The 20,779-nt window shown below is 38.6% G+C and overlaps 1 protein-coding gene across 8 annotated transcripts in view; it reads right to left on the bottom strand.

Annotated features, from left to right (window-relative positions):
- Window positions 1-20,779, bottom strand: part of LOC100518417 (adhesion G protein-coupled receptor E2-like) — a 68,921-nt gene that overhangs the window by 33,518 nt on the left and 14,624 nt on the right. For all 8 annotated transcript variants that reach the window (XM_021083675.1, XM_021083676.1, XM_021083674.1 and 5 more), the window contains 5 exons: window positions 16,384-16,491; window positions 15,480-15,700; window positions 15,116-15,295; window positions 12,695-12,892; window positions 12,197-12,432 (listed from right to left, as the gene is read on the bottom strand). In XM_021083675.1, coding sequence (XP_020939334.1) covers window positions 12,197-12,432; window positions 12,695-12,892; window positions 15,116-15,295; window positions 15,480-15,700; window positions 16,384-16,491 — 943 coding nt within the window. The remainder of the gene's footprint in view (window positions 1-12,196; window positions 12,433-12,694; window positions 12,893-15,115; window positions 15,296-15,479; window positions 15,701-16,383; window positions 16,492-20,779) is intronic.

Here is a 20,779-nt window from a genome sequence, read left to right as displayed (position 1 = left end):
GTGGAACAGCTGCCCAGCACTGCCAGTCCCCTGAAAGAGCCCCCACAGCCCAGAAAAGCTAGAGTAAGCTCGGCTGGGCCATGAAAAATCTTCCTACATTCTCAGGCAGTCCTTCTGAGTCAGGCTGCCCTGGGGAAGAACCTTGTGGGTTCTCAGCAACCCAGATAGCTTCCCAAGGCCTTAGGGGGTGTTGCACTCCCATGGAACAGCTGCCCAGCACTGCCAGCACCCTGAAAGAGCCCCACAGCCCAAAACACCAGAGAAAGCTCTGCCCGGCTGAGTGAAATCTGCTTCCATTGCGGTGCAGACCTCCCAGTCCTGTCTGCCCTCAGGAAGGTGTCCTTTGCTTCAGAGACACTCTGTCAGCCCCGCCCACCCTCTGAAAAAGCCATGCTGCCTCAAAGAAGACTGACCAACAATGTCAGCCCTCAGGAAACATTCCACAGTAGTGCCAAGGCAAACACCGCCCGGCCATGGGGAGTACAACTCACCAGGAAAAAGAAAACAACAAGCAAGATGAAGAAGCTGAGAAACCACCCCCAGTTAAACCAACAGGAAAACTCACCTAAAGCAGTCAACAATGAAACAGATCTCTGCAGTCTGACAGACCTGGAGTTCAAAAGAGAAATAGTGAAAATACTGAAGGAATTCAGAGAAGATATGAACAGTAATGCAGATACCCTCAGAAAGGAACTAGAACATATAAGGAGGAGCCAAGAAAAACTAGAACATTCATTTGCAGAGATGCAAACTGAACTAGGGGCAGTAAAAACCAGAATTAATAATGCAGAAGAATGAATCAGTGATATGGAAGATAGAATAATGGAAATCACTCAATCCGGTCAACAGACAGAAAACCGAATCAAAAAACTGGAAAGCAATATAAGAGACCTATGGGATAATATAAAGCGGGCCAATCTACGCATAATAGGAATTCCAGAAGGAGTAGAAAAAGATAAGGGAATGGAAAATATATTTGAAGAAATTATCGATGGCAACTTCCCAAATCTAAAGGATACTGAGTTCAAGATACAGGAAGCACAGAGGGCCCCAAACAAATTGAACCCAAATAGACCCACACCAAGACACATCATAATAAAAATGGCAAAAGTTAGTGATAAAGAGAGGATCCTAAAGGCAGCAAGAGAAAAGCAGAATGTTACCTACAAGGGAACCCCCATAAAGTTATCAGCGGATTTCTCTGCAGAAACTCCACAGGCCAGGAGGGAATGGCAAGAGATATTTAAAGTGCTAAAAGGAAAAAATCTGCAACCTAAAATACTCTATCCAGCAAGAATATCATTTAAAATAGAAGGGGAAATACAAATGTTTTCCAATAAACAAAATCTAAAAGAATACAGTAATACAAAACCCAGGCTAAAGAAATATTGAAAGGGCTTGTCTAAATCAAAAAGAAAGAAAGGAAAGAAATGGAGGAAAAAGAAAAAAAAACAGAAGAGGAAGAATTAGGATTGAAGAAACCGCAATCAGAGAGCAGTCACTCAAATAAGCCAGCATACAGATTTAATCATGAACATGTTTCAAACAAAATAAAATTAAAAAAAAAGAGAGTCATAAAAATCATAAAATTTGGGCAAGGGAAGTAGGGAAATAAATAGACCATTTTTGTTTGTTTGTTTGTTTGTTTCTCTTCTTAATTTTAGTATAGTAATGAAGTGTTTGAACCTACAGGACCATCAGGCTAAAACACACAATTATAGGAAGAGGGTAGCATACTTAAAAAACAGGGCAACCACAAGCCAAAACCAAACATTGCATTCACAAAAAATGAAAAATAAAACACTCAAACAGAAAATAACCAGAGACCATCCGACCAAAAAAAGAATGGAAGAATGGAGAACCACAGAATCAACTGGAACACGAGGTTCAAAATGGCAATAAAAAATCATCTATCAATTATCACCTTAAATGTCAATGGACCGAAAGTTCTGATCAAAAGACAAAGAGTGGCTGAGTGGATAAAAAAGCAAAAACCTTCAATATGCTGCCTGCAAGAAACTCACCTTAGGACAAAGGATACATATAGATTGAAAGTCAATGGGTGGGAGAAAATATTTCATACCAATAGACATGACAGGAAAGCAGGAGTCGCAATACTCATATCAGACAAAATAGACTTTAAAACAAAAGACATAAAGAAAGACAAAGAAGGACACTATTTAATGATTAAGGGATCCATCCAAGGAGAGGATGTTACTATCGTCAACATATATGCCCCAAATATAGGAGCACCCAGATACATACAACAAATATTAACAGACATAAAGGGAGAAATTGATGGGAATACAATCACAGTAGGAGACTTTAATACCCCCCTCACATCAATGGACAGATCCTCTAGACAGAAAACCAATAAAGCAACAGAGATCCTAAAGGAAACAATAGAAAAGTTAGACTTAATTGATATCTTCAGGACACTACATCTAAAAAAATCAGAATACACATTCTCCTCAAATGCTCATGGAACATTCTCAAGAATCGACCACATATTGGGACACAAAGCTAACCTCAACAAATTTAGGAGCATAGAAATTATTTCAAGTATCATCTGACCACAATGCCATGAAACTAGAAATTAACCATGGGAAAAGAAATGAGTGAAAAAACCTCCTACATGGAGACTAAACAACATGCTAAAAAACCAATGGGTCATTGAGGAAATTAAGAAGGAAATTAAAAAGTACCTTGAAACAAATGATAATGAAGACACAACCTCTCAAAATCTATGGGATGCTGCGAGAGCAGTGCTCAGAGGGAAATATATAGTGATACAGGCCTTTCTCAAAAAAGAAGAAAGATCCCAAATTGACAACTTAACCCTCCCCCTAAATGAATTAGAAAAAGAACAAAAAAGACCTAACGTCAGCAGAAGGAAGGAAATTATAAAGATCAAATAAGAAACCAATAAAATAGAGATGCAAAAATCAATAGAGAAAATTAATAAAACCAAGAGCTGGTTCTTTGAAAAGGTAACCAAAATTGACAAGCCCCTGGCCAGACTCAATAAGAAGAGGAGAGAAAGAACTCAAATAAACAAAATTAGAAATGCAAAAGGAGAAATCACAACGGACCCTGCAGAAATACAAAAAACCATGAGAGAATACTATGAACAACTATATGCCAACAAATTTGACAATCTGGAAGAAATGGACAATTTTCTAGAATCTTACAGCCTGCCAAAACTGAATCAAGAAGAAACAGACCAACTGAATAGACCCATCACTAGAAGTGAAATTGAAGAGGTCATAAAAACACTTCCTACAAATAAAAGTCCAGGACCAGATGGATTCACAGCTGAATTCTATCAAACATACAAAGAGGATCTGGTGCCCATTCTCCTTAAACTCTTTCAAAAGGTTGAAGAAGAAGGAACACTCCCAAAGACATTCTATGAGGCCACCATCAGCCACATTCCAAAACCAGACAGAGATACCACCGAAAAAGAAAGCTATCGGCCAATATCATTGATGAATATAGAGGCAAAAATTCTCAACAAAATCTTAGCCAACCGAATCCAACAACATATCAAAAAAATTATACACCATGACCAGGTAGGGTTCATCCCAGGTTCCCAAGGTTGGTTCAACATATGCAAATCAATCAACATCATACACCACATTAACAAAAGAAAAGTCAAAAATCATATGATCATCTCAATAGACGCAGAAAAAGCATTTGACAAAGTCCAACATCCATTCATGATCAAGACCCTCGCCAAAGTGGGTATAGAGGGAACATTCCTGAATATAATCAAAGCCATTTATGACAAACCCACAGCAAATACAATACTCAATGGGGAAAAACTGAAAGCCTTCTCATTCAAATCTGGAAAAAGACAGGGATGCCCACTATTACCACTGATCTTCAACATAGTTTTGGAAGTCCAAGCCACAGCAATTAGACAAACAAAAGAAATAAAAGGCAACCAAATAGGAAGAGAAGAGATAAAACTGTCACTGTATGCAGACAACATGATACTATACATAGAAAACCCTAAGGACTCAACCCAAAATCTACTTGAACTGATTAATAAATTCAGCAAAGTAGCAGGATAGAAGATTAACATTCAGAAGTCAGTTGCACTTCTGTATACCAGCAATGAAATGTTAGAGAAGGAATACCAAAATACAATACCTTTTAAAATTGCACCTCAAAAAATCAAATACCTCGGAATACACCTGACCAAGGAAGCAAAGGACTTATATGCCAAGAACTATAAAACTTTAATCAAAGAAATTAAAGAAGATGTAAATAAATGGAAAGATATTCCATGTTCCTGGATTGGAAAAATCAACATTGTGAAAATGGCCCTACTACCCAAAGCAATCTACAGATTCAATACAATCTCTATCAAATTACCCATGACATTTTTCACAGAACTAGAACAAACAATTCAAACATTTCTATGGAACAACGAAAGAGCAAGAATCGCCAAATTAATCCTGAGATAGAAAAACCAAGTAGGGGGCATAACTTTCCCAGACCTCAAGAAATATTACAAAGCCACAGTCATCAAAACAGTGTGGTACTGGTATCAAAACAGACAGATCATTGGAGCAAATAGAGAACCCGGACATAAACCCTGACACCTATGGTCAATTAATCTTTGACAAGGGAGGCAAGAACATAAAATGGGAAAAAGAAAGTCTATTCAGCAAGCATTGCTGGGAAAGCTGGACAGCTGCATGTAAAGCCGTGAAACTAGAACACACCCTCACACCATGCACAAAAATAAACTCAAAATGGATACAAGACTTCAATATAAGACAAGATACCATCAAACTCCTGGAAGAGAACATAGGCAAAACCTCTCTGACCTCAACATCATGAATATTTTCTCAGGTCAGTCTCCCAAAGCAATAGCAATATGCAAAAAAATAAACCATTGGGACCTAATCAAACTGGAAAGCTTTTGCACAGCAAAGGAAACCCAAAAGAAAACAAAAAGACAGCATACAGAATGGGAGAAAATACTTTCAAACGATGCAATGGACAAGGGCTTAATCTCTAGAATATATAAGCAACTTATACAACCCAACAGCAAAAAAGCCAATCAATCAATGCAAACATGGGCAAAAGACCTGAATTGACATTTCTCCAAGGAAGATATACAGATGGCCAGCAAACACATGAAAAAATGCTCAACATCGCTGATTATAAGAGAAATGCAAATCAGAACTACCATGAGATACCACCTCACACCAGTCAGAATGGCCATCATTCATAAGTCCACACATAACAAGTGCTGGAGGGGCTGTGGAGAAAAGGGAACCCTCCTGCACTGCTGGTGGGAATGTAAACTGGTACAGCCACTATGGATAACAGTATGGAGATACCTTAGAAATCTATACATAGAACTTCCATATGACCCTGCAATCCCACTCTTGGCCATATATCCAGACAAAACTCTACTTAAAAGAGACACGTGCACCCGCATGTTCATTGCAGCACTATTCACAATAGCTAGGACATGGAAACAACCCAAATGTCCATCGACAGATGATTGGATTTGGAAGAAGTGGTATATATACACAATGGAATACTACTCAGCCATAAAAAAGGATGACATAATGCCATTTGCAGCAACATGGATGGAACTAGAGACTCCTACTGAGTGAAATGAGCCAGAAAGACAAGGACAAATACCATAAGATTTCACTTATACCTGGAATCTAACATCCAGCACAAATGAACATCTCCACAGAAAAGAAAATCATGGACTTGGAGAAGAGACTTGTGGCTGCCTGATGGGAGAGGGAGGTAGTGGGAGGGATCGGGAGCCTGGGGTTATCAGATACAACTTCGAATAGATTTACAAAGAGATTCTTCTGAGTAGCATTGAGAACTATGTCTCGATACTCATGTTGCAACAGCACAAAGAGTGGGGGAAAAAATGTATACATGTAAGAATAACTTGATCCCCATGTTGTACAGTGGGGAAAAATTTTAAAAATTCAGATAATTATGACTTAGACAATTGAACAATAAAATGAAAAAACAGAAAAGCAGTTAAGTGATGGGAGATTACCAACCTCCATGAAAAAAGACTTTAGACTGATGATAGTAAAAATGACTCAAGATCTTGGAAATAAACTGGAAGCCAAGATTGATCAATTACAAGAAACAACGAGCAAAGAAATAGAAGATTTAAGGATTAAGTAAGCAGAGATCAAAATACAATAACTGAAAAAAAATTCACTAAAAGTAACCAAGAGCAGAATACAGGAGGCAGAGGGACGAGTAAGTAAGGTAGTGGAAATCACTGATATGGAACATAAAAGAGAAAAAATGATTGAAAATAAATGAAGACAGTCTAAGAGAAATCTGGGACAATGTTAAACACATCAACATAAGTATTATAGGGATGCCAAAAGAAGAGAGAAAGGGCCAGAGGAAATATTTAAAGAGATAATAGCCCAAAACTTCCCTACCATGGGAAAGGAATCACTCACTCAAATCCAGAAAGCACAATGCGTACCATATAAAATAAACCCAAGGAGGAACACCCCCCAGACACATATTAATCAAACTAATCAAAATTAAAGACAAAGAGAAAATATCAAAGGCAGCTAGGGAAAAGAAACAAATAACATGCAAGGGAACCCCAGTAAGGTTACTGGCAGATTTTTCAGCAGAAACTCTGCAGGCCAGAAGGGAGTGGCAAGATATTCTTAAAGAGATGAAAGGAAAAAACCTCCAACCAAGAACTTTACCCAGCAAGGCAATCATTCAGATTTGAAGGATCAATCAAAAGCTTTGCAGACAAGCAAAAGCTAAGAGAATTCAGCACCATTAAGCCAGCTTTACAACAAAAACTAAAGGAACTTCTCTAGGTAAAAAGAAAAGGGCACAACTAGAAACAAAAATATTACAAACAGCAAGGATCACCAATAAAGGCATACATATAGTAAAAGTAGGAAATCATCCATATACAAATATCCTACCAAAACCAGAAATTCTGATGAGAGGAGGGTACAAATGCAGGATACTGGAGATGCACTTGCAATTAAGAGACCAACAAATTAAACCAATCTTGTGTGTATATAGACTCATATCAAAACTTCATGGTAACTGCACACCGAAAGTCTACAATAGATATACACACAAATAAGAAAAAGCAATCCAAATACAACACTAAAGATAGTCACTGAACCGCAAGAGAAGAGAACAAGAGAAGAAGGGAAGAAAAAAATACCAACAAAAACAAATTCAAAACAATAAAATGACAACAAAAACATACATATCAATAATTACCTTAAATGTAAATGGACTAAATGTCCCAACCAAAGACATAGATTGGCTGAATGGATACAAAAAATAGACCCATATATTGCTGTCTTCAATAGACTCACTTGAGTTCTAGGGACACATACAAATTTAGAGGATGGGGATTCCCATCATGGCTCAGCGGTTAACGAATCCAACTAAGAACCATGAGGTCACGGGTTCAATCCCTGGCCTGTTCCGTGGGTTAAGATCTGGCATTGCTGTGAGCTGTGGTGGCATCACATGAGCTGTGGTCTGCATCACAGATGCAGCTCAGATCCTGTATTGCTGTGGCTCTGGCATAGGCCGGTGCCTACAGTTCCAATTAGACCCCTAGCCTGGGAACCTCCATGTGCCATGGGAAGAGGCCCTAGAAAAGGCAAAAATAAAATAAAATAAAATAAAATAAAATAAATAAAATAAAATAAATGATTTAAATTAAGTGAGAGGATGGGAGACGATATTCCATGCAAACATAAATCAAAAGAAAACTGGAGTAGCAAATCAGACAAAATATACCTTAAATAATACAATAAGAGACAAAGATGGACATTACATAATGATCAAAGGGTCAAACCAAGAATAAGATGTAACTTTTTAAAATATATATGCATCCAACACAGGTGCACCTCAATATATAAGGCAACAGCTAACAATCATTTAAGGGGGAAAATTGACCATAACACAATAATAGTGGAAGACTTTAACAACCCACTTACAGCAATGGACAGATCATCAAGACAGGAAATCAACAAGGAAACACTGGCCTCTAAATGGATGCATTAGACCAAATTTGGCTTAATTGATATTTATACAACATTCCATCCAAAAGCAGCAGAATACACATTCTTCTCAAGTGCACAGAGAACATTCTCTAGGATAGATCACATTCTGAGCTACAAATCAAGCCTCAGTAAATTTAAGAAAATTGAAATCATATCAAGCGTCTTTTCCTACCACAACTCTATATGACTGGATATCAACAAGAAAAATGTGCAAGAAAAAAAAACATACATGTGGAGACTAAACAACATGCTACTAAACAACCAATGGATCACTGAAGAAATCAAAGGGGAAATGAGCAAATATCTAGAAGCAAGTAACAACAAAGATACAACACTCCAAAACCTATGGGATGTAGCAAAAGCAGTTCTAAGAGAGAAGTTTATAGCAATTCAAGCCTACCTCAGGAAACAAGAAAAATCTCAAAAAAAAAAAAATCTAACTTTATACCTCAAGCAACTACAGAGAGAACAGGCAAAACACAAAGTTAGCAGAAGGAAAGAAATCATAAAGATCATTGCAGAAATAATGAAATAGAAATGAAGAAAATCATAGAAAAGATCAATGAAATTAAAGCCGGTTCTTTGAAAAGATCAACAATATTGATAAACCCTTAGCCAGACTAATCAAGAAAAAAAGAGAGAGGACTCAAATAAATAAAATTAGAAATGCAGAAGAGAAGTTACAATGGACATCACAGAAATACAAAGAATCATAAGAGATTACCAAAGCAAACATATGCCAAATAAAATGGACAACCTATAAGAAATGGACAAATTCTTAGAAAAGTACAATTTTCCAAGACTAAACCAAGACAAAATAGAAAAGATTAATAGATCAATCACAAGTACTGAAATTGAAACTGTGATTTAAAAACTTCCAAATAAAAGAATGTGTGTGTGTGTGGATGTGTGTCCGGTCACTTTGCTTTACAGTAGAAAATTGACAGAACACTATAAAACAACTATATTGGAAAAAATAAAAATAATTTAAATTTTTTAAATAAATAAAGAAAAAAAACTTCCAATAAACAGTCCAGGACCAGATGGCTTCACAAGTGAATTCTATCAAAAATTTAGAGAAGAGTAAAAACCTATCCTTCTGAAACTATTCCAAAAAAATTACAGAGGAAAGAACACTCCCAAACTCATTCTATGAGGCCACCATCACCCTGATCCAAAACAAGACATAAATACCACACACCCAAAAAATGAAAATTACAGGCCAATATCACTGATGAATATAGATGCAAAAATCCTCAATAAAATATTAGCAAACTGAATCCAGCAACACATTAAAATGATTGTGTACCATGATCAAGTGGGATTTATCCCAGGGATGCAAGGATTTTTCAATACCTGAAAATCAATACGTGTGATAGACCACATTAACAAACTGAAGAATAAACACCATATGATCCTCTCAATAGATGCAGAAAAAGCTTTTGACAAAATCCAACACCCAATTCTAATAAAACCCTCCAGAAAGCGGGCATAGAGGGGAACTATCTCAACATAATGAAGGCCATCTATGACAAACCCACAGCTAACATCATTCTCAATGGTGAAAAGCTGAAAGAATTCCTGCTAATATCAGGAATAAGACAAGGATGTCTACTCTACCACTACCATTAAACATAGTTTTGGAAGTCCTAGCCACAGTGATCAGAGAAGAAAAAGAAATATAAGGAATCCAAATTGGAAAGGAAGACATAAAATTTATTACTGTTGGCAGATGACATTATACTATAACTGGAAAACCTGAAGACACCATCAGAAAATTGTTAGAGTTTATAAATGAATTTGGTAAAGTTGTAGTTTACAAAATTAATACATAGAAACCAATTGCATTTCTACATGCTATCAACAAAAGGTTAGAAAGAGAAATTAGAGAAACAATCCCATTTACCATCACATTAAAAAGAATAAAATACCTAGGAATAAACCTACCTAAAGAGATGAAAGACCTTTATCCTGAAAACTATAAGATGTTCATGAAAGAAGTCAAGATGACACATACAGATTGAAAGATACACTATGATTCTTGGATTGGAAGAATCAATATTTTCAAAATGGCTATTCTACCCAAGGTGATCTATGGATTCAATGCAGTCCATATCAAATTATAAAGGACATTTTTCACAGAATTAGAACAAAAAATTTTTTTTTTGTCTTTTCTTGTTTTAGGGCCACACCTGCGGCATATGGAGGTTTCCAGGCTAGGGGTCTAATTGGAGCTGTTGCTTCCAGCCTATGCCAGAGGGGCAGCAATGCCAAATCCGAGCCTCATCTGCAACCTGCACCACAGCTCGTGGCAACACCAGATCCTTAACCCACTGAGCAGGTCAGGGATTGAACCAGAAACCTCATGGTTCCTAGTTGGATTCGTTTCCACAGCACCATAATATCCAGAATATATTAAGACTCTTACAAGTCAACAATAAAGACAAATAACCCAATTTAAAAATGGCCAAAAGATTTGAATAGGTATTTCTCCAAAGAAGATATGCAAATGGTCAATGAGATGAAAGGATGCTCAATATTATTAGCCATTTGGGAACATGCAAATTGAAACCACAATGAAATGTCACTCCATTCTCATTAGGATAGCTAAAATTAAAATGTAGAAAATAAGTGTTTACAATGATGGGGAGAAATTAAAACCCTCATACATTGCTGATGGAACTATAAAATGGTACAGATGCTTTAGAAGATAGGTGATGGTTTGTCAGAATGCCAAACACAGGTTTTCCATTTGACCCCAGCAATTCTACCCATAGATATATACACCCAAGAAAAATTAAAACATATGTCCCCACAAAAACTTATACATAATTGTTTATCATGGCAAAGATCATACAGCCAAAAAAAGAAAACAATCTAAATGATTATTAACTGAAGGATGGATAAACAATATGTGGTATATCCATAAAACAGAATATTATTTACAGAACAACAGCAATAGCAACAACAAAGAGAGATAATAAGTGCTACTACAGCTTGTATGAACCTTAAAAATATCATACTAAGTAAAAGAATCCTGTCACAAAAGACCACATGTATGATTTCATTTGTGGGAAATATTCAGAATAGGTAGGTTTATAGAGACAGAAAGTAAATTAATGGTTGTTAGGGGTTGGGACAGAGGACTAGGTAGCAGGAATGAGAAGTGAATGTTACTGTGTATGAGGTTTCTTTGGGAAGTTGAAAATGTTTTAAAATCAGATTGTGGTGATGGCTGCACAACTTTGACTATTCTAAAAACCACTGATTACACTTTAAAAGGGTGAATTTCATCATATGAAATTATATTTCAATAAAAATGTGAAATTATATTTCAATAAAAATGTAAAAAATATTTAAACTGGTATTAAAAGCAGAAAATATAAGAGTGCAAATTAAGGAGCTTGACTCCCTGAATTTGAATCCAACACTGGTACTTAACTAATTGTGCACCATTGGACATTTACTTATACTATTGGTGCCTCAACTTACTCACCTGTAAAATGGGGCAAATGACAGTTCCTGGTTAATAGTATTGGTGTGAAGATTAACACATCTAGAAAAGAGTCTTGGAGTTCCCACTGTGGTGCAGCAGGTTAAGAACCCAACCAGTATCCATGAGGATGCAGGTTCAATCCCTGGCCTGGCTCAGTGGGTTAAGGATCTGGGTTAAGCAACAGCTGCAGCTCCAATTAGACCCTTAGCCTGGGGACTTATATATGCCTCAGGTGCAGCCCTGAAAAGAAAAAAAAATAGTGTCTGGCACAAAGTAAGTACCTTGTAAATCTCCACTATGGTACAATCAATTACTTTGATTACTTAAATCACCTCTACCGCTACGAATGAAAAATTGGAACATCTTATAGAATTAGGATAAAGAAACAATTTAGATTGTTCTAAATGATGTCCTAAGCACTTCCTCTGATTTCGTCTTTGCTATTGCAAGGACAGAGTTTGAAGGCATTCTCTTTAATTACTGTCATCTTCCACAGAAAGATGCCCTAGGGATTATTATTTTTTATCTCTCTACATATTATGCTCTGGCATAATAAAATGCTGTTACTTCTATATACAATACCATAGTTGTGCTGGAGAAGACAAAGAGAGTGGAAATTTGCCTTTACCTGGTGGGTGTTCCATAAAGATGAGGCCAGGATGCTGCAGATATGGTCACAATCACAGCCGGGACTCCATAGCCCACAGGGAACATGAGCTTCTTCATGAACTTGTTCACACTGGAGTAGTTGACCACCATCAGGTTGCGTGCAGTGAGGAAGAGGTGCAGGCCCTCCAGCAGCATCCAGGTGAAGGAGGCCAGGTAGAGATAGTGTAAGGCACCTGCGATGATGCTACAGAGCACCTGGGGAAGCAGTAAGATATTGCGAGGAGGGACTGTCAGAACCTCTTCTACACCTTGCCACTGGGGAATGCTGATGTATATGAAGGGGTTGTCAATGGAGTGTTTGTCTTCTAATTGTGTGTGTCACTGTGAAGTTGGCTACTTACCCATCTAACCTTACCTAGAACCCAGGCCATTTTCTTAAGGTGTCAAAGGCAGCATGACTTCAAGAATTCACCATCCCCTGGGGCAGGGCAGTGGCATTTTGGGGCAGTATAAGTACCTTGATCTCAATTCTGTCGATGGCTGTTAGGAAGAGCAAGTGGGCCAGGAAGAGGCAAATGGAGAGCTGCAGGTGGAGTGAGGTGCTTGTATTGTGAATGGCTTTGCAGAACAGGAAGGTGAGCACCACCAGGAGAAGGCACAGCAGAGAGAGGCTCAGCCCCATGTAGCTGATCACAGTCAGTGCAGAATCCTTCTCCTGGAAACCAGCAGAAAGGATATCACAGTTACACTCTTAAGGATTAATATAAACAATGACCTAACAGGATATAGATACTATATTTAAAAATAAAAATAAAAAATAAAAAAGGAGGAAAACTACTACACTTTGACAGTAGTGGTGGCTTAAATTCACATTTCCCTACCTCTTTTGCAAATAATTCTAAGTCTATGGAGAAATTAAAAAAAAAATCCACCAATTCCATTTCCATGTAACTAAGAGAAAGAAAGTGGGAAGGAGAGGGGGGATTCAAATGATCAAGAAAATGGAGGTAAATGTTCAAACTAAGTGCATCTGGATAAAGAGAAACTGGGTATTATTTACACTGTTCTTATTTTGCAACATAACTGTGGATTTGAAAATTTTTCTGAATAAAATATCAAAAAATAAACAGCAAAACCTGCAGATGATTTTGATGCATACTAAATCTTGAGTTTTTTTATGTAACAACAAAAATCTAATTTCTGTACTATAAAAATAGCCCCACAAATCCATTTAAAAATGCATCTCCAAGCCAATAGAAAAATGGACCAAGGATGTGGAAAAAATGTTTCCAGAGAAAGAAATGCGTTTTCTAAGAATGCCCTTAAAATGTTCCACTCATAAGAAAACCACAAAATTTTTCCTGGATCTACTGACCTCTCATGAGTAAAGATACAAAAATTTGATAATATCCAGTGGTGAAGGTGTGAGAAGTCACACACATATATGTAATGCTGGAGGGAGTGGTCAGAGGTACAGCCTATTTATGTTGGAAAAGAGCAATATCTACCAACACACAATTATGAATTTGACCCAGTATACATCCTAAATGTATACTCAAGCATGAGAATTAATGAAGGATGTCTAAATAATTGCAACATTATTCATATTAGTAAATGACCAGAAACTAAACCCCCATTAGGAGGAGTTTGACATGTATTTATGGCACATTCACCCAACAGAAGGCAATGTGTCCATTAAAAGGATGGAAGAATCTCTTCATGGATGGAAATAGAGTGATGTAATAAATAAATAAAAACACAAAATGCACAACAGTGAAAAATGCCACTGTGTGAGTGAAAAAAAGGGGAGACCAAGAACAAATACACAAATTTGTTTTATAGATATAAAATACTCATAGAAAAATGTAGGAAAAATTGACATTGGTTGCCAAAGGCAAGAGGAAGTAGGTGAACAGCGTTAGGGATGCGATGGAGAATCATCAATGTTACCTCTCCTGTTTGAATTATGAAACACGGATATTTTAACCCTCCAAAAATATAAAACAGTATACAAATAAAATTAGTAATATTGTTTATCTAGAAACATGGCAAGATGAAACACAGCCTTGGATAACTGCTCAAACTCCTGAGGGCTCCTATGAGGTCTGGCCCTTTGGCTAGGATCCTTTTCATGTTTATTTTCATGTAGATGCTAAGGTAAATACCCATTAACTGAGGTCACCTGAGTGAGTATGTTTTGATGATCCAGAGAAATAACTAGCTCACCTGACCAGGGCAGGAGATAAAGACAGCCTCTGACCCATCTGTATTCACTCAGCCCCTCTAACCTCTGCTATCACCAAGTCTTCCTTTCTGCAGCCCCTAAGCACCCTTCTCCTGAAGACCCCTGAGGTAAGCAGAATTCTAATTGGCAGATATGACTCTATGCCATCTTCTTCCAGGCTTTCAATAAAATACCAATCTAGGTGCTGCTGTGAAGAGACTTTGCAGGTGGAATTCAAGTCCTCTATCAGTTGACTTCAAGAGAGGAGTTTATCCTAGGTGGCCTGACCTAATCGGGTGAGTCCTTAAAAGATCTTGGCTCCTCCTGGAGAAAAGGATTCAAAGGCTGAGAGAATTTTGATATGAGGGAGTTTCTCCTGCTGGTCTATGGATAGAGAGCACCACATGAGAAGGAATCCAGGCAGCCCCTAGGAGCTGAGTCTGGTCCCCTGCTGATAGCAAGAGAAGAGACAGTCCTCCCACCACAAGGAACTTAATTCTGCCAGAAATAAGGGAGCTTAGAGGAGGACTCCAAGCCTCAGAGGAGAGACTTTTAAGACTTCTAGAATGCTGAAAATATAGCCCATCTACACTATGCCTATTTGTTGACTTGAAGAAGCTGCAAGATAATAAATTTGGTTATATAGCTGCAACATGTGTGGGGATTTGTTACACAGTAGTAGACATTGAATTCAGCCCCTCTCAGGGCTCTCACCTGTACTTCGTAGAGAGCCATGAGGATGGCAAAGCTGCTGAGGTGGGTGCACTGGCAGATGGTGCTGCTGACTTTGGTGCCCACTATCCTGCAGCCACTGGTGGCCCAGTGACCACTTCCATTCTGGCCATGCTCCCAGAAGACACAGAACACTTTCTCTCTTGGACCAGGGATGACTGACTGTAGGAACAGGAAGTGGGTGTGAGCTCATGGTTCTGATGTTCAGAGATGCTCACCCCACGCTTGCTTTTTCAGGTGTTTCCTGGGGAGATGGTGAACCCATGGGGGAGCTGCCTGAAGCCCAAGACTGTGTGCAGGACTCACGCCCCTTGCATACCCACAGCTCAATCCCACCATGACTCACATGTTGGAAGATAAAGGTGACCGGGTGCCTGAGGTTCTGAGGGTCCTTGTTGCTGATAAAGGCAGAGATGACGTCTGATAGCAGATCATGATAGAGTTCCTGTAGCACGCCTTTGTGTGTCTCATGCAAAGCTGCCTGTTCCACAGTATCCAGGACCAGAGGGGCCTTAGCCAGAAACCTTCCCACCCCTGGAGTGGACAGAAGGCCCACCACAGTAGGGCCTGCAGGATGAGGCTAAGGTTAATATCTCAGGGTCCCCAACAGGACCCTTTCTTCAGATAGTTTTTTTTTTCTATAGGACTTCAAGTCCAATCCAAGAAGATAAACCTCAAAAAGCCTCTGGCTGAGATAAAAATTACCAGAATCTTATCATCCCACCACTCTCAATGGAATTGTTACAATGTTTCTGAGGCCCTCCCCTACCCCAGAAACCTGGCCTACTCCTTCCTGTCCTCTACTAAGAAAGGTATGTGGCCCACTCCTCACCCCACTCCTATGGGGCAATATATGCCCCCAACCATCCAGCAAGTGTATCAGAATATCAGATCTTTCCCCAACCAATCAGCAGGTGAACAGGTGTATGGTAAGACCTCTCCTCTTTTCCTTTGTCTCTGGGCTATAAAAATAGAAATGACCATGATCCCAGAATCAGTTCTCCCTGATCAGCAGGAAGTTGGCTAGCTATGTGAACAGCATTTCTTCCCTCAATAAACTTGTCTTTTCTTCACCCTGCTCTGAGCCTGGAAAATTCTCTTTCCAACCCTCATTCATGGACCACAACATTTTCCCTTTGATCCACTGTAGCCCACACTCCCCTTTAAGCTTCAGTTCTCTATTTGTCACATCTTTGGGCATCTTGTCCCACTGTGAAGCTTCAGTGACCCTCCCCCTATTCAGTCATTACCTGAGTCGCCAGATTCATGCACTGTATCCCAGGTGAGCAGCATCTTTGTCTGATTCTGAATCAAGGTGATATTCTCGTATCCTTGCTCCTGCACCTCCAGGGACAGTACTGTGTGTTGTGGGAGTCATGCAAGGGAGTTGGATTAGTAATTGTGACTGTAGGGGTTATTATAATACCATTTTTATAGTAAACCTGTTTAATTATATTACAACCGTCCTTGTAATATCTGCCTCTATTTCATTCACATAATAAAAATGATGGTATAATGACAGTTAAATCTGGTTCAATGACAATTTTACAAGCTTATTTAGCAAAAGTGAAAATAGAAGACAATCAAAAGTAGCTAAAAACAGAGAGTTCCTTGGTGGTCTAGTGGTTAAGGATCCAGCATTGTCACTGCTGTGCGTTGGGTTAATGCTCTGGTGTATGTTTGATACCTGGCACAGGAACTTCTGCATGACATGGATGCAGCCAAAAGAAAAAGTAGCTAAAAAGATAAGGTGTGTCATAGTGCTTAATGTTTCTGTAACTGATGGTAAGGCTTACATAATATAACCATATATTTACCTTTTTTAGTCTTTTTAGGGTCACACCCATGGCATATGGAAGTTCCCAGGCTAGGGATCAAACTCGAGCTGGAGCTGCTGGCCTATGCCACAGCCATAGCAACATGGGATCTGAGCTGTGTCTGTAACCGACATCATGGCTCACAGCAACACCAAATCCTTAACCCACTGAGCTAGGCCAGGAATCAAACCATGTCCTCATGGATACTGGTCAAGTTCACCACTGCAGGAACTCCCAAAACTATACATATTATATACAAAATATTATGCAAAATGTTATGTGTACCAAGTAATGCCATAATTTTACACATAATATTTGTTATACATAATAATGGTATATACACGTGTATGAAACCAAGTGGAACTCTGTGGCTCTCACCACCACCAAGTATGAAACCCCCCTCTATGTCTCCTGCCTCTTGTTTATAGAAAAGCTGAAGTCTCCCAGGCCTCCATAAGTCACAAAAGAGCAGGATCAAGCAGTTAACAATTAGGACAATAGAGTCACAGAATCTTTTAGTGTTCAAGGCACATTTATGAATTGTTTCACAAGACACTAACTGCCACCAGGGGGAAAAAGCTACCTGTATGATGACCAGACTGTAGCCATAACTTAGGCTGTTCCATCTTGAGCTGTACTGAATCTATAGCTAGTACAAGTTCAAGAACTGTCCTCAAGAGAATGGGATTAACCCTATTGCTCATAATAATCTATATCTTGTGAGCATCAGAATGATTGTATCTTGCTCTGCCCACGTAAGTAAGCAGGCAAGTAAGATGGTCAGCAAACAAAGAGATGCTACAAATCCATGTCAGCATCCCCCACTTTAAGAATATGAATATGACACCCTAAGTCAGCAGGGAGAAGTTACAGAAGATGGGCTTTCATCCCTAATCCCATAGAAATGGAATGATATCTAATAGTGAGGATTTGTAAGCAGCTCTTTTGCCTCTTTCCTGTTTGCCTATTTCTGTCTCCCTTAAACATTTTTAGGTTTATTTTATTATTTTTATTATTATTGTTATTATTATCATTATTATTATTATTATTATTATTAAAGTATAGTTGATTTACAATGTTTCAGCAAGTTCTGTTTCACAACAAAGTGACCCAATCACACACATTTCCCTGTGCTGTACAGTGGGATCCTATTGCCCATCCATTCCAAGTAACATTTAACCTAACTCCCGACTTGTGCTCTACTGAATGCACATGACTTGCCTAACCTGTTGATTCTTTCCCTAGATTAAAAGAAGTAGGTGGAGTTCCCATTGTGGCTCAGCAGTAACAAACCTGACTAGTTTCCATAAGGATGCAGGTTTGATCTCTGGCCTTACTCAGTGGGTTAAGGATCCAGCATTGCCTTGAGCTGTGGTGTGGGTCACAGACAAGGCTCAGATACTGCATTGCTATGACTGTGGTTGGCTGGCAGCTGCAGTTCCAATTTGACCCCTAGCCTGGGAACTTACATATGCCACATACACCGACATAAAAAGCAAAAAGAAGCAGGAGGAGGGGGAGGGAAAGGAGAAGGGGAGGAGGAGGAATGAAGAATGAAAGAATGCCTATCTCTCTACCCCCAGCCCGCACAGACAAGATAACATCTGAAGAAACCAAGGAGGAGTCAGTCAGCCTGCATGCAATGGAAAATGATGCAGAGACTGACATCCCTCCTTGATGATTCACTGAATTTTTTTTCCTCTTTTTCCTTTTAAAACCTGCCATGGCTGAGCAGAAACTTGGGAGCTGGTTTTGGCAACACGAGTCTGCCTTCTCCCCAGATTGCTGGCCTTCTGATTAAAACATCCCTTCCTTTCCACCAACATTTGCCTCTCAAGTATTTGCTTCTGAATTGCAGGCAGCCAAATGGGTTTTGTAACATGTATACCATAAATTTACAAAGGATTATTCAAAATTACGAATAAATTTGATAACTGTAATGTACTCCCTGACAGGTTTTTTTTTTTTTTTTTTTTTTTTTTTTTTTTTTGTAATGCCAGTGCTTGACCAAAGCTTTGAGGCACCTACTTCAAAGGCAATAAACACATTGCCAGCAAGAGAACTAGATAGACAGCCAGCCTTCCATCTATTCAGGCCCCTTTGCTTTAGAGGTCTTCATTAATTTCAATAACTGACAGTGTAGGCTACCTATTTTTAACTCTTCACAAACTTTTAATTCTGGCTCTTATGTTCTAAATTCAGTAGCAAAGAGTGAGCTCAAGGCCACCTCCATCCACCTCAATAAAGCAGAACCCCTGGCCCATGTTCTCATTCTCTCTCTCTCTCTCTCCTTATCTCTCTCTTTCTCCCCATGTTGTGTGGCCCCAAGTGTGCTGTGTAATTTCCAGGTCTCATAAGTTATAAACTTTTTTTAAAGTTTCCTGATGCTTATTGCTGAAAGGAATCTTGCAATCATAATAAGAACTATAATCGAGCAGGACCCTATGGTATAGCGGACCCCTCCCCCATGTCCCCTGCTTTAGTTCCTCTCTGAAGAACCTGGATAACCGTATCTGCTACACATTTCCTGAGTTGCTTTATAGATGTTGAAAACCCCACAAAATGGCAGAAGTTAACTACCTGATGACCATGGGGACAGTAGCCCACAGACTTACTGGAACCTAAGGATTGATATGACACCCTGTTATCTCACCATCAACTAGAAAATTGTGAATAAGCCAGTCACATACCCTGAGACTCCCCTCCCTCACCTTGACTGTAAAAATGCTTCCCTGAAGCCCACAGTAGAGTTCAGGTGTTTTGAGCATAAGCTGTCCAGAACCTCTTGTCTGGCACCTTAAATGTTATGCTTCCTTCACCACAACCCAGTGTCAGCAGATTGGCTTTACTGAGAGAGGGTAAGCAGACCCAAGTTTGGTTCAATAACAGAACCACAAGGGTCATTCCAATCACAGCAACAGTTATTTAAAGGCTGGGACAAGCCCCAAACAATAACCTAGATGAAATTCCTACAGACACACAAAACTACAAAAGTAACCGAAGAAGAAACAGACCTATAACTAGTCTGAACAGACCTATAACTAGCAAGATTGAATGAGAAATCAAAATTTCCCAAAGTGAAAACCCCAGATCAGAATCCTATCAACCAAGGAAGGATAACATGTATGCTTTGTCAACTCTTCCAAAACACAAAAGAGGAAGAAACACTACCTAAATAATTCTATGAACCCACCATTACCCATGAAATAAAATCAGAGAAAGATATCATGTGAAAAAAACTATAGAGCAATATCTCTTATGAAAATAGATGCAAAAATCTTCAATAATATATTAGGAACAAATTTATCCAAGGAGGCTCAAGACTTTCACACAGAAAACTACAAAAGATTACTGAAAGAAATTTAAACCCCTAAATAAATGGAAAGGCATCCTGTGTTTATGAATGGGAAGAAAATATTTTTTAAATGGCAATATTCCCCAAAGTGATTTCTAGATTCAATGCAGTACTAACAATATCTCAACAGCATTTTTTTGTAGAAATGGAAAAGTTCATCCTAAAATTCACATGATATTGTAAGAAGCCCAAATATTTGAACAATCTTGAAAATGAAAAACAAAGCTGAAGTATTCACCTTCCTGGTTTCAAAACTTAACTACCAACCTGCAATATTCAAAACAGTACAGTATTGGCATAAGGATAGACATATAGGTCAATAAAACAAATTTAGAGTCCAGAAATACACCTGTACATCTAAAGTCAATTGATTTTCCAAAAGAGGTGCCAAGACCTTTCAAGGGGGCAAAGAATAGTCTCTTCAATCAATAGTGCTGGGACATCTGGTTATTCACACAGGAAAAAAGGAAGATG

The sequence above is a fragment of the Sus scrofa genome, chromosome 2, assembly GCF_000003025.6.
Source record: "Sus scrofa isolate TJ Tabasco breed Duroc chromosome 2, Sscrofa11.1, whole genome shotgun sequence".
Taxonomy (NCBI): domain Eukaryota; kingdom Metazoa; phylum Chordata; class Mammalia; order Artiodactyla; family Suidae; genus Sus; species Sus scrofa.
Note: the sequence above shows the minus strand (reverse complement) of the source record. Positions and strands in the feature narration are given on the sequence as shown.